General features: G+C 40.0%; 1 protein-coding gene across 1 annotated transcript in view; it reads right to left on the bottom strand.

Moving 5' to 3' along the window:
* LOC122811285 (glutamine--fructose-6-phosphate aminotransferase [isomerizing] 1) overlaps window positions 1-18,074 on the bottom strand; it is a 1,619,377-nt gene that overhangs the window by 101,748 nt on the left and 1,499,555 nt on the right. The window contains exon 17 of the mRNA XM_044083027.1: window positions 14,100-14,267. Coding sequence (XP_043938962.1) covers window positions 14,100-14,267 — 168 coding nt within the window. The remainder of the gene's footprint in view (window positions 1-14,099; window positions 14,268-18,074) is intronic.

The raw sequence follows: 18,074 nt of genomic DNA, 5'->3' as shown, positions 1-18,074 counted from the left end.
CATGTTGTGCATAACAGAAGCGAATGCAGTGTCCTATCCATTTTGAAATTGTCTGCTTTGAGATAGGCTTTCCATGTGATCCTGCAGCATAAGCTACAAACAGTTGCTCAGTTTTTCTGAAAGCTTTTGTTTTGTCCAAGTAGAATCGTAGCTGTCTGCGTATGTCCAAAGCGTACAGAAGTCTCTTCCCTTTATTCTGGGGATTTGGATAGAAAGTTGGCAAATGAATGGTTTGGTTAAGAGCCACACTGGAAACCACCTTTGGCATAAATGTTGGGTTTGTCCTTAGAGAGACCCTGTCCTGGTGAAAAATGATGAAAGGTTCCACTGCCATTAATGCCTGTAACTCTGAGACTCTTCTTGCTGAAGTTATTGCTAGGAGCAGAGCAGTTTTCCATGATAGAACTTTTATATCAGCTGTGTTGGCTGGCTCAAAAGGAGGCAGTGTGAGCTTTCCTAAAACAGAATTGAGGTCCCAAGTAGGTACTGGTGCTCTCCTTGGGGGTCTTATGTTTTTTTGCCCCTCTGAGGTACTGTCTTAGTAGTGGATGTGAAAAAATAGGAGGTTCCGTATTGTAATGAGCTGAAATGGCAGAGGCATGGATCTTAACAGATGAGAAGGATAGGCCTTTGCCCAGCATCTCAGTTAGGTATTGTAAAATCTGAGGTATATTTGGAACATGTGGTTCGAACCCTTGTGCCTGGTTCCAAGCACAGAATCTCTTCCATTTTTCTGCATAAGATTTCCTAGTGCTGGGCCTCCTGGCTTCTAAAATGACATCCATAACAGCTTTAGAGAGAGGTGTGGTCTGAGGGGCTATATTATCTGCCATGCAACCAGATTTAAGGTTCTGAGTTGACTGTGCAGAATCTGATTGTTTTGTTGAGTCAGAATTTGAGGTAAAGGCCAGGCTGGGCCTTGAGACAAGCTCTTTAGGATTGGGTACCAGTGCTGGCGTGGCCAGTCTGGGGCAATCAGGATAATTTTTGGCTTCTCTTGTCTGACTTTTAGGAGTACCTTGGGAAGAAGAGGCAGTGGAGGGAAGGCATAAACTGTCAGGGTTTTCCAGCTGAATGATGGAGCATCCACTTTCCATGCTTGTGAGTGATAAGTTCTTGTGCAGAATTTCTGTAGTTGGCAGTTGTGAGGGGAGGCAAAAAGATCTACGTCTGAGCATCCCCATTTCCTTATTATCATGCTGAAGACCTGTGGATTTAGTTTCCATTCGTGAGGATCCATGAGATTTCTACTTAGGTCATCTGCCAGTGTATTTTTCGTTCCTGGCAGGAATTGTGCCTGCAGATGTACTTGATAGGTCAGTGCTGTGTTCCACAAAGTCATGGCTTGCCTGCAGAGGGGGTAGGAATGTGTGCCCCCTTGCTTATGTACCACATAACTGTGGTATTGTCCGTATTTAGTAATAGTTGTCTTGGATGTAGTAGGTCCTTGAAAGCTGTCAGGGCATTCTGTACAGCTAGCATCTCTTTTTGATTGATGTGAAGATACATTTGTTTCTTAGGCCACGTGCCTTGAATACATTTTCCTGCCATGTGTGCCCCCCAGGCATAATCCGATGCATCCGTTGTTATTGTCTGCCTGGCTCTGGGTAAGGTGAAAGGCTCTCCCTTGTTGTGTTTACAGGCCCTGGACTACCATCGAAACTCCTGTTGTAGGCAGGGAATTAAAGTTATTATTGTTTCCAGCCTGTGGCAATGTTGAGTCCAAACACTTTTTAGATACCATTGTAGTTTTCTCATATGCAGTCTTGCATATGGAATTAGTAGAATGCAGGATGCCATGAAGCCTAGGGCCTGCAGAATTTTTCTTGCAGGGAGCTGGGTCTTTGTTGCCATCATTTGAAAGTAATGAGTCAGTTGCCTTTGCTTGTCTGGCGTGATATAAGCCATCTGGGTAGTTGTATTTAAGCTTGCACCCAGGAATATTATCTCTTGAGAGGGCACTAGTTTTTATTTCTTTTCGTTTACTGTGTACCTTAGGCAAATTAGTAATCTTTTTACAAATGCCAGATGTTTTAGAAGAATGTTCTTGCTCTCTGCTTGAATAAGGCAGTCGTCCAAGTATGGATATATTTGAATTCCTCTTTGCCTGCAAAATACAATTACTGGTGCCAGGTATTTTGTGAAGACCCTGGACGCAGTAGATAAGCCAAAGGGCAGTGCAGATAATTGGTAATGCATTGAGCCAGCTATGAATCTGAGGTATCTTCTGCAAGATTGTCTGACTGGGACATGCAGGTATGCCTCCTTGAGGTCCAAAGTAACTAGCCAAGCCTTCTTGTCCAGCATGGGTAGAAGTTGCTGCAGTGTTAACATTTTGAATTTTGGAACATCCAAGACAGTATTTAGGATTGACAAGTCCAGTATTGGTCTCCAGGCTTTGTCCTTTCTGGGTACTAGGAAAGGTCTTGGGTAAAATCCTTGTCCCTGTTCTTGCTGTGGTACTCTTTGAATAGCTCCCATGTCCATGAGAGCAGCAATTTGCTTTTGTGCCTCTGCCCATTGGTTTTGTGGCAGGTCCGGCATACCTTTTGATTTTGGAAGGGTGTGAAAGTGGAACCTGTAACCTTGAGAAACAATATTCAGTACCCATTTGTCTTGGGTGATTATGTGCCAATTTTGTGAGAAAAGTGCTAGCTTTCCCCCAAGGGGTGCTGCCAAAAGGTAAGTGCTTGGCATCCGTAGAGGGAAGTCATTGGGACTGTTTCCTATAAGGTTGTGATTTGTCTTCTCCTCCTTTGGGGGCTGAAGCACCCCATTGTTTAGGTCTGTAGGAGCCTTGGGGCTGAGATCTGCCTCTTGGTCATCTGTATCTGCCTCTTTGTGGTCTGTCTGACACCGGAAAGGACCAATTTTTTGAAGGCCAGTTTCTGCTAAACCTAGGTGGTTGAACCTGTAGGAAATCCTTTACTGTCTGCATTGATTTTGCTTTATCCTCCATTTTCTTTAACACCTCTTCTGCCTTAACACCAAACAAAGTATCATGCTGTAATGGAGCATCCAACAATTTTACTTTAACATGTTCAGGTAAACTTTGTTCTTTCAACCAAGCATGCCTTCGAATGACAAGAGCCTGTAACTGCGGCTCTACAAGAGGCCTCTAATGAATCAAAACCACATTGCAGAGTATGCTTTCCCACTTGTTCAGCTGCATGCAACAAATCCTGCATTTCCTTACTGTCAAGACTTTCTGAGTTTGTAAGCATTTTCTGTTTTAACAAAGACATGAGGTACTGTTGATATTTAAGCATGTGAACCTGGCAGTTTAAAGCCCTTACAGCTAAAGTAGCAGAAGTGTAAACATTTTCCCCCCATCTATCCAGAGCTCTAGAATCCCTAGCAGAGGGGACAGGGTTTTTAGCAGTGGAAGCCTTAACCCCTTTGGGACCCTGAGAAATTGTTTCTGGGTCAGCAGCAGGGTTTTTATAAAGAAATGTATGAGAGTCAGGGACCCTGTAGTACCTGTCTGACTTGACTGGTGCAGGGGGTAAAGAATCAGGAGACAGAGTGGATTCAGAGAAAACATCATCAACAATATCAAGCACATGGGGGATAGCCAGGGGCCTGTGCTGAGGCAATAAAAGAAAGTCTCTGAGCCTTTTCTTGGATTCTGAGTAATCCTGGCTCTCCCAATGGAAATGCTCCCTCATGGTGTGCAGGGTTTCCCCAAAAGAAATAATCCTCAGGCGGATAGATTCTTCTGCATCAGAGTCCTCATAGGGAGGGATAGAATATTCCTGATCTGAAGAGGAATCAGAGGAAATAGAAACCTGGTCAGAGGAATCATAGTCAGTGTCTTGCCTAGGCCTTTTATCAGGAGGGGGATGGGAACCCCTGATCAAAGTAATCAAGTCTTCAGCCATTTTAAGCATCTGTTTATTTGGCATGGATGACTGTCCAGGAGAATGCTGTACTTGTTTCCTTGTCTTTAATGGTGTTTTTGACTTTGCCTTGGCTGCTGCAGTGGACTTAATAGTAAGCTGTGAAGGTCCGAAAACACCCTCAGAAGCCGATGCCTGCTCAGCGGCTCTGGACCCATCTGAGGGAATAGTTTCCACAGGCCCAATACCTTGAGTTTCCAGAGGCCTAGCTGTCTCCATGTGGGAGTCGGATACGGCCTGTGGCTCTGAAGTAGCGGGTGTCAGGGGCTGTGAAAGCGCCTCACTGAGAACCGACGAACTGGCAACTGGCCTAGAAGAGGCTTCGTCGTCGGTTTTGGACCTCAGATGCCTGTCCTTTTCCTTGTCTTTGCATTTTTTATGAACTCCGGTCATCGGTTGTTCCGACGGCATTATGTAGTTAAACCTTCGGCCAAAGTAATGTAAAGCAAAATCAAACCGACGCTTAATAGTGCGTTTGTTGAATCTAGCAAAAAAAAACGACAACTAGTAATGTCGTGGTCAGGGCCTAGGCAAGGAATACAGTAAGAGTGAAAGTCCTTATGAGGTATTTGCTTCCCACAAGAAATACAATTGTTAACTTTTACTGACATCGGTCTGGAGCAAGAAAAAGTTTCCCCAACAGGGTACTTAGCTTTATTGAAGACTTCGGTCCTGAAACTCGATTTTTAAAATCTCAGGAGTCGGCCGACCGCACTTGCGAACTGCTTTTGCTTCGGGCACCGCGCGGCAAGAAAGACTGAAGAAAATGGCATTGGTTGCATCTTTTATACCCCTGGCGCACTGACGTCAAGGAAGAGGCGACAGCAACCGACGCCGGACCTAGACTTTGGAACTCAGGCCGACTGCAGGTAGCCTGCCAGCAGGATAACCCAAGTGTAATGACTGCAACAGTGAAACACAATGAACATTAGAAAAAATATATATACATTCCCTAACACAAAAATGGTTAGAAAAGCATCCTGTCCATGATATATTATAATAACATCTCTCAAAAATCCACTTAGGAAATAAATTTAAATAAAATACTTATAAAAAAGTATTTAAAATATTTATGTTGAAGTTGATAAACAACTTAATAAAACAAGTGTGTGGAAAATACCTAATGTTTGCCTATTAATACTAAATTCTATTGGCCCTATCTTTCAAAACAGGCTTTAAGAAGATGTGTTCATTCAGGCCTGGTGGAGTGGTAGCATCCAATATTATTTGCCATTTGTATTCCAATAATTCCACCCTCAACCTGACATCACCACCTCTTTCAAGACATCCCACTCTATCAATCACAAAGAAAATACATTTCTTGAAGTCCATACTGTGTGTACTATGCATATACAATGCATTGTGTGTATCATGATTTTTAATGGCCCTCCGATGTTCTGCAATCCTGTCCTTTAACCTACGGACAGTTTTGCCCACATACAATGCGTTACAACTAACACAGGTGGCAATGTATACCAAATTCTGTGTGTTGCAACTGCACCTACAGGGCACCCAATGGTCTTGAATAATTTGTCACCACTACATAAGGTCCTTCATTAATGAACCTACAAAATTTGCAGGTTCCACACTTATGCATCCTGGAACACGTGTATGTAATTCTATTACCTTCCAAAATTTCTTTGAAGTTCTTCCCCCTTGAGTATATTATTTTCGGGAAACTTCCTAAATCATTCCTCAGAGTTTCATTAAATATTGTGTCCCATAATTTTTTCACCACTTCAATAACACCAGACATTTGACTATTGTATTTCAATTTTAGTGCCTTACCTTCAATGGTGTTATCCTTCTCCACCATTTCTATATTGTTGCCCCTTAAAATGGGTTGGTATCTACTCCTCCTTTTTTCCAAAACTTCATTTCTAATTTTTAACAGCAACTTTAATGGGTATCCCCTGTCTAAAAATTAGTGTAAAATGCAACCTGAGATGTTTTCTGGTCCCACGGATGCTGTGTTTTCGGCTTTAGAGAGTGTAGCTTTTATCTGCGTAGTTGTGATTACAGGGACTCTGCATTCTCCCTGTGAGGGGGGGTAAAGTTAGCACTGAACCTATCTGCCACGATGTTGGCAATATCAGTAGGTTCTATAATTTTCGTGCCGTTGTGCTGTAACTCACAGCAGATCTGGGTGTTGCCATTGAAATTCTTGGCATAGCTATAGAATGTTTTGTGGTTGTCCTTAGAATCAGTGGCGATTTTGTTTTCATAGCTAGCTTTGGAGGATCTTGTAAGGGATCTCAGCTTCTTACTGAGGCTGACCAGGGAGCTCCTCCACTCATGGGATTTTACTCTCTTTTGCAACAATTTCTTCCTTCTGTTGTACAGTTTGTTTACGGCAGGGGACCACCAGATTGGTTTCCTTTTTTTGGAGGATAGCGTCTTGGTTCTGCTTGGGATAGCATGATCCATGCACTCATGTAAGTGCTTATAAAGTGCATTTGTGTAGGATTCAGCAGTCGTAACTGTATTGTCCATCTGCATGGGTGGCATGAAGTTGGCCACTTCTGTCTTAAGAAGCATGAAGTTGGCTATGGAGAAATTTTTTACTGTGGTTTCCTTAATGGGGGGTGGGGGCGGGATGTGGATATCAAGGATGATTAGCTTATGGTTGGATCGGACCAACGAGGAATTGACTTCAGGTGTGGAACACCGGTCACCCGTGTTGGTAATGACTAGATCTAGGATACTGTTGCCCCTGGTGGAAGTGTGGATAAGTTGATCCATAGCATTGGAGTTTATGAATTCCAGAAAGTGTTGTGTGAAGGGGTTGGTACACGAGTAGTTTTCCCAGTTAATGGTGGGGTAGTTGAAATCGCCCATTAGTAGGATGTTTGGCTGAACCCTAATATTTTCCAGTACATCAAAAAAAAAAGGAGTGGGAATCCTGGGGCATGGTGTGGGATCTGTAGCAAGCTACAATTTGGATTGCAGTTTTGCCCAGAGTTAGTTGCACTTGGATAACCTCAAATGCATTATGTTGAGCAACTAGCCTGCAGGTGTGGATATCCTTAATGAATATGGACACACCTCCGCCTTTGGTGTTCCGGTCTAGATTACATGGCCGAAAATTGCGGTATGCGTTATAGTCTAGTAGTGCAGGGATGCTCTCTGGAGCCTTGAACCAGGTCTCAGTCACTGCACAGATATCGATGTTCTCCATTTTAAGGAGTGCCTTGAGTGAGTGCATTTTGAGATTTAGACGTCTAGCATTGAGTAGCATTACCCTCAGTTTTTGCATGCCTGTTCCTGTTACGGTGATGAATTTGTCATTTGAACCTTGCCTAAAAAAGGCAGTATAGGGGCGGCAAGAGCCTTAGCCAGTATCCGGAATCCCAGGGGTGACAGGTGCAGGCCATCTCTGGCAAGGCATCGTGGTCTGTCGACAATGTCATCCCAAGCAGACAGATACTGGACCCCTTAGAATGACACCAGAAGCTTAGCCAATTGTTGAAGTCAATCATTTTGTCCTTGTACTGCAGTATCATTCTAGGCGATGGCAGAATGCTACTCAGGGCTAGGGTCATACCTGCCTGGGCTACAAGATCGGAGGATGTTACTTTTCATGTATTCCAGGGAGGAACGTCTCAGGTCGTTCACACCAACATGGACAATGACAGAGTCATATTTATACTTGTTGTGGAATGACCTGAGTGCGTGGGTTATGTGGCGGATCCTGGCACCCGACAGGCAGCTGACATTAACCTTCTCCTTGTTTAGCCTGGTGAGTGGGGCATCAGTGTGCCTGACTATAGAGTCATCTATGACTAGTGTGTTGGATACGTTGTTTTGCCTTATTGGCTGTGGTTGAGTGGCACACTGAGTCTGTGGGCTATGTGTCATTTGGGTTGTGTTGGGGGTGGAAGTTGCTTGCATTTCTGCTTTGAAAGTCTCTGTTGTTAAAATAAGGCTACAGGAACATGTAAGGGACATTAGCTAGGACATTAGTCAGGACAAGATAGCAGGTTTTTAATAAATCTCAACCCTCAAGGTGTGATGTCCAAATCCAGGTAACGCTGCAAACTCAAGATGTTAAAGTGGAGCACATTTTCCTTCAATAACAGTTCTTCCAGAGATTCAACCATATCGCAAACATATGGAGGGACCTGGACTGTCTCCGCTCAACCCACACAATGGAAGAGATTAACAGAGATCTTATGTCTCCCTTCCTCTAACAGTCTTTCCCAGGGATTCATGGATTCCACACCCCTGGCTGCCAAATTACCCTCCACAGGCCAGTCTCTGGACTGTGTAATGTATTGTTCCATTGTCCTTTGGGTGGAATCCACCCCTTCATCCTGGAAAATCCGTAGCAACTGTGATGAAGGATCACTGGCCGTAAATATCCAAAAGCACACAAAAACAAGAACAAGTAAAAATCCACAATCAAGCCCATGATCAAAATTAAGCAGTCCAGAATAAAATTCACACCACAAGTTTATTGTCCGGTAAAAAAAAAAAACAACACAGCTCTAGAGCCTCCACCAAAAAGCCTTCTAGGAGTTAATGAATCACAACAAAACACATCACTAAATAATACAAACAATTAACATCAATAAAGCAATTAACCAATAAAAACTACCTGTTTTACAAAAGGGCTTTCCCGTTACATTCCTTATTCAAACCTGCAGGTGTCAGGGCTCCATATTTTAGAATAAAAACAGTCTCCTTAAACAACAGTTTATTTTTTAAGAGAAAAACATTCTCAGATGTAACATGTTCCAGTATACAATCCCTCAGATAAGCATAACGCCCCCCCCCCCCACATGGACAGTATTATAATGAACTGCTAAGGGTATTTCACATTTATTTTTCTTAATGTCCCTTACATGTTTCTGTAGCCTTATTTTAAAAGATCTCTGGCTTTCCCAAATATAAAAAAGGCTACAGGAACACCTCAAGATATACACCACCCCTTCTGTACTACATGTATACAACTGCTATAGGATAATACCTAACATCATTAATATTATCAAAGGACCTCACCAGATACTGGCATATTGAACAGCCTTCACAAGGCCAGGTACATAGGTTACATATAAGTACTAAAGTACATAGGAAGTTTGATGATGGGGGCATTCCTTAGACGTTAGGAGCTGTCACCCTCCCCATTTGTTGAATGCTTTGCCTTATGGTGAAATCCTATACCTGAGTAAGTGGTGTAATGATGTGAATATATTGGAACAGGAGATTATTCATACCTGTACTATGTTTAAACAGAGGCTATAGTGATGGACTTATTATCGATGCCCTTGAGAGAGTGTTCCAAATGGAATATTCGAATGGGAGAGGTAGTAGTAGGATAAGAGATGTTGGTGTGAGATCAGCTAGTCATGGTTCCAGCGATGGTAGAAAGGTTTATTTTGTAACTGTGTTTAATGTATTGACCCAGGAAGTTGTTGATATTATTAAGTGTTACTGACCTTTTCTCCTGAATGGGAAAGGTTGTGTTAAGAATTTATATAAGGACCCCTTTAATATCCTTTAAGAGGGACGTAGTGTAAAGGATATGGTGGTTCATAGTAAATTTTGTGTACCAAAAGTGAAGTGTGTTAGAGAAAGATGTAACGTGAGGTACCTGGGCTTGGGGAAGCTTTTCAGTATGCCAATATGTGGTGAGGTCCTTTGATAATATTAATGGTGTTAGGTATAATCCTGGTTCCCTATTATATGATCAAAGACGCATTCTTTTAAATGCGTTTTGATCGAACTTGAAACGAACGGCATATAAGCGAATTCTTTCCTGGGAAAGAAATCATTGTCCATTCTCGTTATTTTGCCATTTTCGTCACTGTAGTGCGATCTTGGAGTTGGTATATTTAAGTAGGGGGGTGGGGGGGGGGCAAAGCCCTCCCCTTTAGGTAATGTTTTAAAGTTTTTTCTTTTTTGGAACAGCAATTTTTTTTTTTCCCTGGGAAAAAATTGTTGTTCTAAGTGTTTGGGATTGTAAGCTTTCATTTACATGAGGTTGAGAAATCAGTGTTCGCTTTTTAAGTGTTCGCTGATTTAATATAGACCCATAATCTTACAGCGGTATATACATGTAATACAGAAGGGGTGGTGTATAGTAGTTTTTACTGGTTGATTGCTTTACTGATGTTAATTGTATTATTTAGTGGTGTGTTTTATTGTGATTCATTAACTCCTAGAAGGCTTTTTGGCCAAGGTGCTAGAGCTGTATTGTTTTTTTACTGAAAATAAATTTATGGTGTGAATTTTATTCTGGACTGCTTCATTTCGATCACGGGCTTGGTTGTGGATTTTTACTTGTTCCTGTTTTTGTGTTTTTTTAAACTGGTCTTTTGTCTGTCTTTTGTTGCTGTAACACTGAGATTATGATTAGTATAGTAACAGTTAGAAAAAAGGGGTGACACTGGAATCATGTATCTCTAATAAAACTCAGCAGAAAGAGCATCATGTCAACATGCACGCATTTGTTCAGTTTAGTGTAGGATATTCTTAATGTATCACAGTCAAAATGGTCACAATGGATTGAGTGAGAAATTAATACCTTCTTTAACAAGGGAAAAGTAAGCAGCAGTTAACTGCTGCATAAAAGACTTTATTCAAGGATGGATCTATATATATATATATATATATATATATATATATAATCCCAGGGATGACAGGTGCAGGCCATCTCTGGCAAGGCATCGTGGTCTGTCGACAATGTCATCCCAAGCAGACAGATACTGGACCCCTTAGAATGACACCAGAAGCTTAGCCAATTGTTGAAGTCAATCATTTTGTCCTTGTACTGCAGCATCATTCTGGGCGATGGCAGAATGCTACTCAGGGCTAGGGTCATACCTGCCTGGGCTACAAGATCGGAGGATGTTACTTTTCATGTATTCCAGGGAGGAACGTCTCAGGTCGTTCACACCAACATGGACAATGACAGAGTCATATTTATACTTGTTGTGGAATGACCTGAGTGCGTGGGTTATGTGGCGGATCCTGGCACCCGACAGGCAGCTGACATTAACCTTCTCCTTGTTTAGCCTGGTGAGTGGGGCATCAGTGTGCCTGACTATAGAGTCATCTATGACTAGTGTGTTGGATACGTTGTTTTGCCTTATTGGCTGTGGTTGAGTGGCACACTGAGTCTGTGGGCTATGTGTCATTTGGGTTGTGTTGGGGGTGGAAGTTGCTTGCATTTCTGCTTTGAAAGTCTCTGTTGTTAAAATAAGGCTACAGGAACATGTAAGGGACATTAGCTAGGACATTAGTCAGGACAAGATAGCAGGGTTTTTAATAAATCTCAACCCTCAAGGTGTGATGTCCAAATCCAGGTAACGCTGCAAACTCAAGATGTTAAAGTGGAGCACATTTTCCTTCAATAACAGTTCTTCCAGAGATTCAACCATATCACAAACATATGGAGGGACCTGGACTGTCTCCGCTCAACCCACACAATGGAAGAGATTAACAGAGATCTTATGTCTCCCTTCCTCTAACAGTCTTTCCCAGGGATTCATGGATTCCACACCCCTGGCTGCCAAATTACCCTCCACAGGCCAGTCTCTGGACTGTGTAATGTATTGTTCCATTGTCCTTTGGGTGGAATCCACCCCTTCATCCTGGAAAATCCGTAGCAACTGTGATGAAGGATCACTGGCCGTAAATATCCAAAAGCACACAAAAACAAGAACAAGTAAAAATCCACAATCAAGCCCATGATCAAAATTAAGCAGTCCAGAATAAAATTCACACCACAAGTTTATTGTCCGGTAAAAAAAAAAAACAACACAGCTCTAGAGCCTCCACCAAAAAGCCTTCTAGGAGTTAATGAAACACAACAAAACACATCACTAAATAATACAAACAATTAACATCAATAAAGCAATTAACCAATAAAAACTACCTGTTTTACAAAAGGGCTTTCCCGTTACATTCCTTATTCAAACCTGCAGGTGTCAGGGCTCCATATTTTAGAATAAAAACAGTCTCCTTAAACAACAGTTTATTTTTTAAGAGAAAAACATTCTCAGATGTAACATGTTCCAGTATACAATCCCTCAGATAAGCATAACGCCCACATGGACAGTATTATAATGAACTGCTAAGGGTATTTCACATTTATTTTTCTTAATGTCCCTTACATGTTTCTGTAGCCTTATTTTAAAAGATCTCTGGCTTTCCCAAATATAAAAAAGGCTACAGGAACACCTCAAGATATACACCACCCCTTCTGTACTACATGTATACAACTGCTATAGGATAATACCTAACATCATTAATATTATCAAAGGACCTCACCAGATACTGGCATATTGAACAGCCTTCACAAGGCCAGGTACATAGGTTACATATAAGTACTAAAGTACATAGGAAGTTTGATGATGGGGGCATTCCTTAGACGTTAGGAGCTGTCACCCTCCCCATTTGTTGAATGCTTTGCCTTATGGTGAAATCCTATACCTGAGTAAGTGGTGTAATGATGTGAATATATTGGAACAGGAGATTATTCATACCTGTACTATGTTTAAACAGAGGCTATAGTGATGGACTTATTATCGATGCCCTTGAGAGAGTGTTCCAAATGGAATATTCGAATGGGAGAGGTAGTAGTAGGATAAGAGATGTTGGTGTGAGATCAGCTAGTCATGGTTCCAGCGATGGTAGAAAGGTTTATTTTGTAACTGTGTTTAATGTATTGACCCAGGAAGTTGTTGATATTATTAAGTGTTACTGACCTTTTCTCCTGAATGGGAAAGGTTGTGTTAAGAATTTATATAAGGACCCCTTTAATATCCTTTAAGAGGGACGTAGTGTAAAGGATATGGTGGTTCATAGTAAATTTTGTGTACCAAAAGTGAAGTGTGTTAGAGAAAGATGTAACGTAGGTACCTGGGCTTGGGGAAGCTTTTCAGTATGCCAATATGTGGTGAGGTCCTTTGATAATATTAATGGTGTTAGGTATAATCCTGGTTCCCTATTATATGATCAAAGACGCATTCTTTTGAATGCGTTTTGATCGAACTTGAAAGCACGAAACGGCATATAAGCGAATTCTTTCCCTGGGAAAGAAATCGCTTGTCCGCCTTCATTATTTTGCCATTTTCGTCACTGTAGTGCGATCTTGGAGTTGGTATATTTAAGTAGGGGGGTGAGGGGGCAAAGCCCTCCCCTTTAGGTAATGTTTTAAAGTTTTTTCTTTTTTGGAACAGCAATTTTTTTTTTCCCTGGGAAAAAATTGTTGTTCTAAGTGTTTGGGATTGTAAGCTTTCATTTACATGAGGTTGAGAAATCAGTGTTCGCTTTTTAAGTGTTCGCTGATTTAATATAGACCCATAATCTTACAGCGGTATATACATGTAATACAGAAGGGGTGGTGTATAGTAGTATTTATTGGTTGATTGCTTTACTGATGTTAATTGTTTGTATTATTTAGTGGTGTGTTTTATTGTGATTCATTAACTCCTAGAAGGCTTTTTGGCCAAGGTGCTAGAGCTGTATTGTTTTTTTACTGAAAATAAATTTATGGTGTGAATTTTATTCTGGACTGCTTCATTTCGATCACGGGCTTGGTTGTGGATTTTTACTTGTTCCTGTTTTTGTGTTTTTTTAAACTGGTCTTTTGTCTGTCTTTTGTTGCTGTAACACTGAGATTATGATTAGTATAGTAACAGTTAGAAAAAAGGGGTGACACTGGAATCATGTATCTCTAATAAAACTCAGCAGAAAGAGCATCATGTCAACATGCACGCATTTGTTCAGTTTAGTGTAGGATATTCTTAATGTATCACAGTCAAAATGGTCACAATGGATTGAGTGAGAAATTAATACCTTCTTTAACAAGGGAAAAGTAAGCAGCAGTTAACTGCTGCATAAAAGACTTTATTCAAGGATGGATCAATATATATATATATATATATATATATATATATATATATATATATATATATATATATATATATATATATATATATATATATAGCCTTTACAATCAGAATTTCTTAATTTCCAGGTAAGAAAAATACCCTAAAAATGCTGCCATTATTGTATATTAAACAACAAATCTACAGAGTAATTTTTCACAATTAGTTTAATTTAGGCTGGTGCTAAGCAAAAAACGTCATAGGATGTGTTCATTTACAATTCATATCAGACAGTTAAGATACTACACATAAGAAACACTGCTTTTGCTGGGGTGAGTGAGATCACCTCCTTTGCTTAACTCACCTGGCGTGCAATAACCTGCTGAAGAGCATTCTGGCACTTCGTATATGTGGGGTCCCGCATAATGATCATAATGACTGGCATTATATGATCTACCAGAGCCAGGGGTCCATGTTTCAGCTCCCCAGCCAGGATACCCTCTGAGTGCATGTATGTAATTTCCTTAATTTTCTGCAATAAAAAAAAATAATAAACAAGATGAGAAAATAGTACACCTGTGTTCAGAATTTCAAGACCATAGCATATCATTACAAATTTCAGTGATTTAAGCATAGTACCTGAAAAAATGCAAAAAAAAAAAAAAAAAAAACATGCATCAACACTAACAAATCAGAAGTCAGTTTCAATTACAGTTTTCTACTATGGCATTTAAGGCTGGGGGGGTGGCACCACCTTCATTTAGTTTGGAGCCCACAACCTTCATAAAACTGCTACTGACACCATAAGTCCAGCTCTATTCTGAAGAACAGCCCAGACCCAGGGTATTGTTTCAATTATAGAAAATGGGAACTGAAGAAGAAAAATAAAGCCAAACAGACTTTCAATAGGATAATACTGTTTAGAAAAGCATTAAGAAAAATTTAATTAAGTAAGGAAACTGTTTGGAAGACACCTGACCTGTTGACAAGTCTCATTATTTTTAGAGGTGGGGATAAAACCAGTTGGCCTATGAAGTTTGAAAATCTGTTGATATCATACAAATTCCAGTAGAATTAAATCATGTAATTCTAAACTGTTAACATACCACAGCCAAAAGAAATAAATTACATTACTTAAATTTAGGCATTTCCTTTTTAATTTGAATGAATGCAGAACTTGTTCTAAATGATCTAAAACTGAAATATGTATACTTCAATTTAGATTTTAATAAAGTATATAAGAATTGCATTTCTTTACATAAAGGGCACAAACAAGACGAATGGTCTAGCACAGTTTTTTTGTTTTTCTTTACCATTCACCCAAGACATTGTAACATGAAAATATTTTCTCTATCATCAGACTGAGTAAATTATACAAAATATTGATATTTTGATAATGTTTCAACAACAAATGGCTTTTAGGGGGAAAACGGCAACAACAATAAAAAGTAAGCTTTCCTCAGTGATAAATGGATCCCATGCTTTTTCTTTGGGAAGGCGATGTACCTGAACACACCTGTCAAAATTCCAAAACTCAAACTTAGCCTTGTAAATCTGGCAGTTTAACACTCTCACAGCCTCTGAGCCGATGCACTCTTTTAATAGCCTTAATGTTTGAATAAAAGGAGAGACAAAGCAGAAATTATCGCCAGTTTTTTCACTGAGTATTAAGGAATCACATTTTTAAGGAAGAGCAAATATTTTAAAGTGATCACAAAAAATGCAAACTGGCAGTTCAGTTAAGTGTTGAGATGAAATATTTTAACAGAAAGTTTATTATCAATAGCAAGAAGCTACCAAAAGTTGCTAGCACAGCTCATGAGCGTCAATGGCTGTTTGTAAGTGGTGACATATCAAAAGTTAACATTATAACACAAACTTAAGAAAAAGCATGGAACAAACTGAACACACAGATGAAGGCCGAGTTTGAAAACAGTAGCCAAAATTACATTTTGGGATGGAACTGTGCAATGCTTTTTCATGAGATGTCTTTCATAAAAAAGTTAATTAGAAACTGTGGTTAAATGTAAAAACTAGTCAAGTTATCCCTCTAAACAGAAGAATTACTGTAATGAACAACTCCAACAACATATACATGATGTATATACCTTAATTCACACTTTAACTCTCTAAGAACTGAAAATATGTCCATGGTCTGAGATAAATCACTACCTGGAAGCTTCCAAGATGGTAAAATACAGTGGCTTAATGATATCTCTTCATCATGGCTCCAGGACATGAAGTTCATTCCTGACCCCTGTCCTGCTCAATGTCTTTGTAGAGTTTTGCATGTTCTCCCATGTCTACATGTTTTTTCTGCAAATACTCTGGTTTCCTCATGCAACCCAAAAGACATGCAGGTTGATTTGCTGCACTCAAAAGTCCACATAAACACTGTATTTAACCCCCGCATTTATGGCATGGATTATGGATGAAAAGGGTTTGTGAACGACCAACTCACTTACCAAGATAACAAACTAAAAAGATTAAGCACACATACATAAATTGATACAGAGTGGGGGTAGTGTGAGGGGTGGCAGTGACTTGGGAAGCAGCAGCGTAGCAAATTTATACTTGTGTTTGATGGCAGAAGATAGAAGGTTGTAGGTTGTGGCATTACATCATTCAGCTAGGCTCACATTCCAAGTACTAACACTGCAGTAAAAAATAAATAAAAAATGAGCAGATGTTATGCCCCTGAGATGGCATTCTTCACAGGAGGTATTAAATCCCATTTTCTGATCCTTTTAAATGGCCCACTGAATTTGCTCTGTAGAATCTTCTGCAAATTTCTTTGTACTCACTATAAAATACACTTCGAGTCAAGCCTGAAAACGTTTCAATGGATCAGTACACTTAACAGTTTGCCATATAAAATAATCTAATTTTCAGGAAGAAACATAAAAGAAAAAAAAAGCATTATAGAAAAGATTTTTGTGCTATATGACAGGGTAATTTTGGCTGCAGTGCAGTATTGTAAAATACTAAAATAGCAAATACAAAAAAGCTTTATCCTCCTAAACAAAATTTATCAGCTACACACTCTAACCACTTGCATTAGTAAACTAAAGTTATAGTTACAGCAATGGACTCTGTCAGCTATAGTGGCATGAAGAGATAAAGGCCTAGCTATGACAAGCTCATTTAGAGGCACAGATGAAATTGATTGGGAGGGGATGATAGACATGGCCATCCTGAGGTGAAGCGCAGGGCAGAGCAAGATGAACACAGCCATAATTCCTAGGAGTACATACGGTGTTACAGAAAGTTTCCTGGTGGTGGGCTTTTGGCTCACCAAGCTACTGCCTAGTACTAGCCTTTATTAGCAAGTGTAAGGGAACACACACTCAAAGGGGTAAACGTGTTGCTGGCTCCCATGGCGACTTTGGTAACTTCTTCCCTGCTCACAGTATGAATTTAGGACATACAAACACCATTTGGGATTCTCTGGATGGTTCTCATCCCTGTATTACACTGAGGTACTTCTTTAAATCAGGGGAATGAGAAAGTCCTACTAGGTTCAATGTTCGATAATTCATATTTCAGCAAGCATGGAGGCAAAAACACATTGGGAAAAATACAACTGCAGGAACAGATTGAGCGGATGTGTATGGTCATTCTCGCTCTCATTTAACTCATTTTCAATGATTATTTTTCCCCTGCAGGATACATTTACTAAAGCACATATTGCAGTGTGAGAAGTGTTAACTATTCTAATGTACTATTTCTTTAAGACTTGTCTACTACTGCTCTTGTGTATTTCATTCATTTATTTTAGTTCGGTATGCGTATCGTTGTTTTCTTATGAAACAATGGATGTGTCTTAAAAGGGGGCCTAGTAGCTCAGTTCACCTATCAGTAAAATAAATTATGAGAATTCTAAAGAATTATGTACATTTAAGCATTTAACAGTACTGAATGCTGTCCGACACTAGAACTGAACTGCAGCAGTTATGGTCAAAGATGCATGGTCAATAATACAAGAAAGTAAAAAGCAACTCGCAAACAGAAATTAAGACAGCAGTACTTCACTGCATTAAGAGTAATGTTATAGTTTGTAAGTAGAAACTATATTTTCCTGTCCACATGCAAATTTTGCTGCTACTCTATTAAAAAGAAGTTATATACTTACCATAACGTTCCATGTGAGTTGTTCATCTTGCCTTCATTTTTTACACATGGGTTTGGAGCCAATCCATCGGCTCCAAGTCGGCCGCTTTCACAAGCTCAAGGTTTTAGAATAGCTTGAGGCCAAGTCCCTATCCCATGACGCTCTCTGTCTCACCTCAGATCTAGTTTGCTGATCCGAGCATGTAAAAAAAAAAATAACAACACGTAA

Source organism: Protopterus annectens, chromosome 9.part0 (genome assembly GCF_019279795.1).
Source record: "Protopterus annectens isolate FY-2018-M chromosome 9.part0, PAN1.0, whole genome shotgun sequence".
Taxonomy (NCBI): Eukaryota; Metazoa; Chordata; order Ceratodontiformes; family Protopteridae; genus Protopterus; species Protopterus annectens.
The sequence above is the reverse complement of the archived record's forward strand: the minus strand, read 5'-3'. Positions and strand labels throughout refer to the sequence as shown.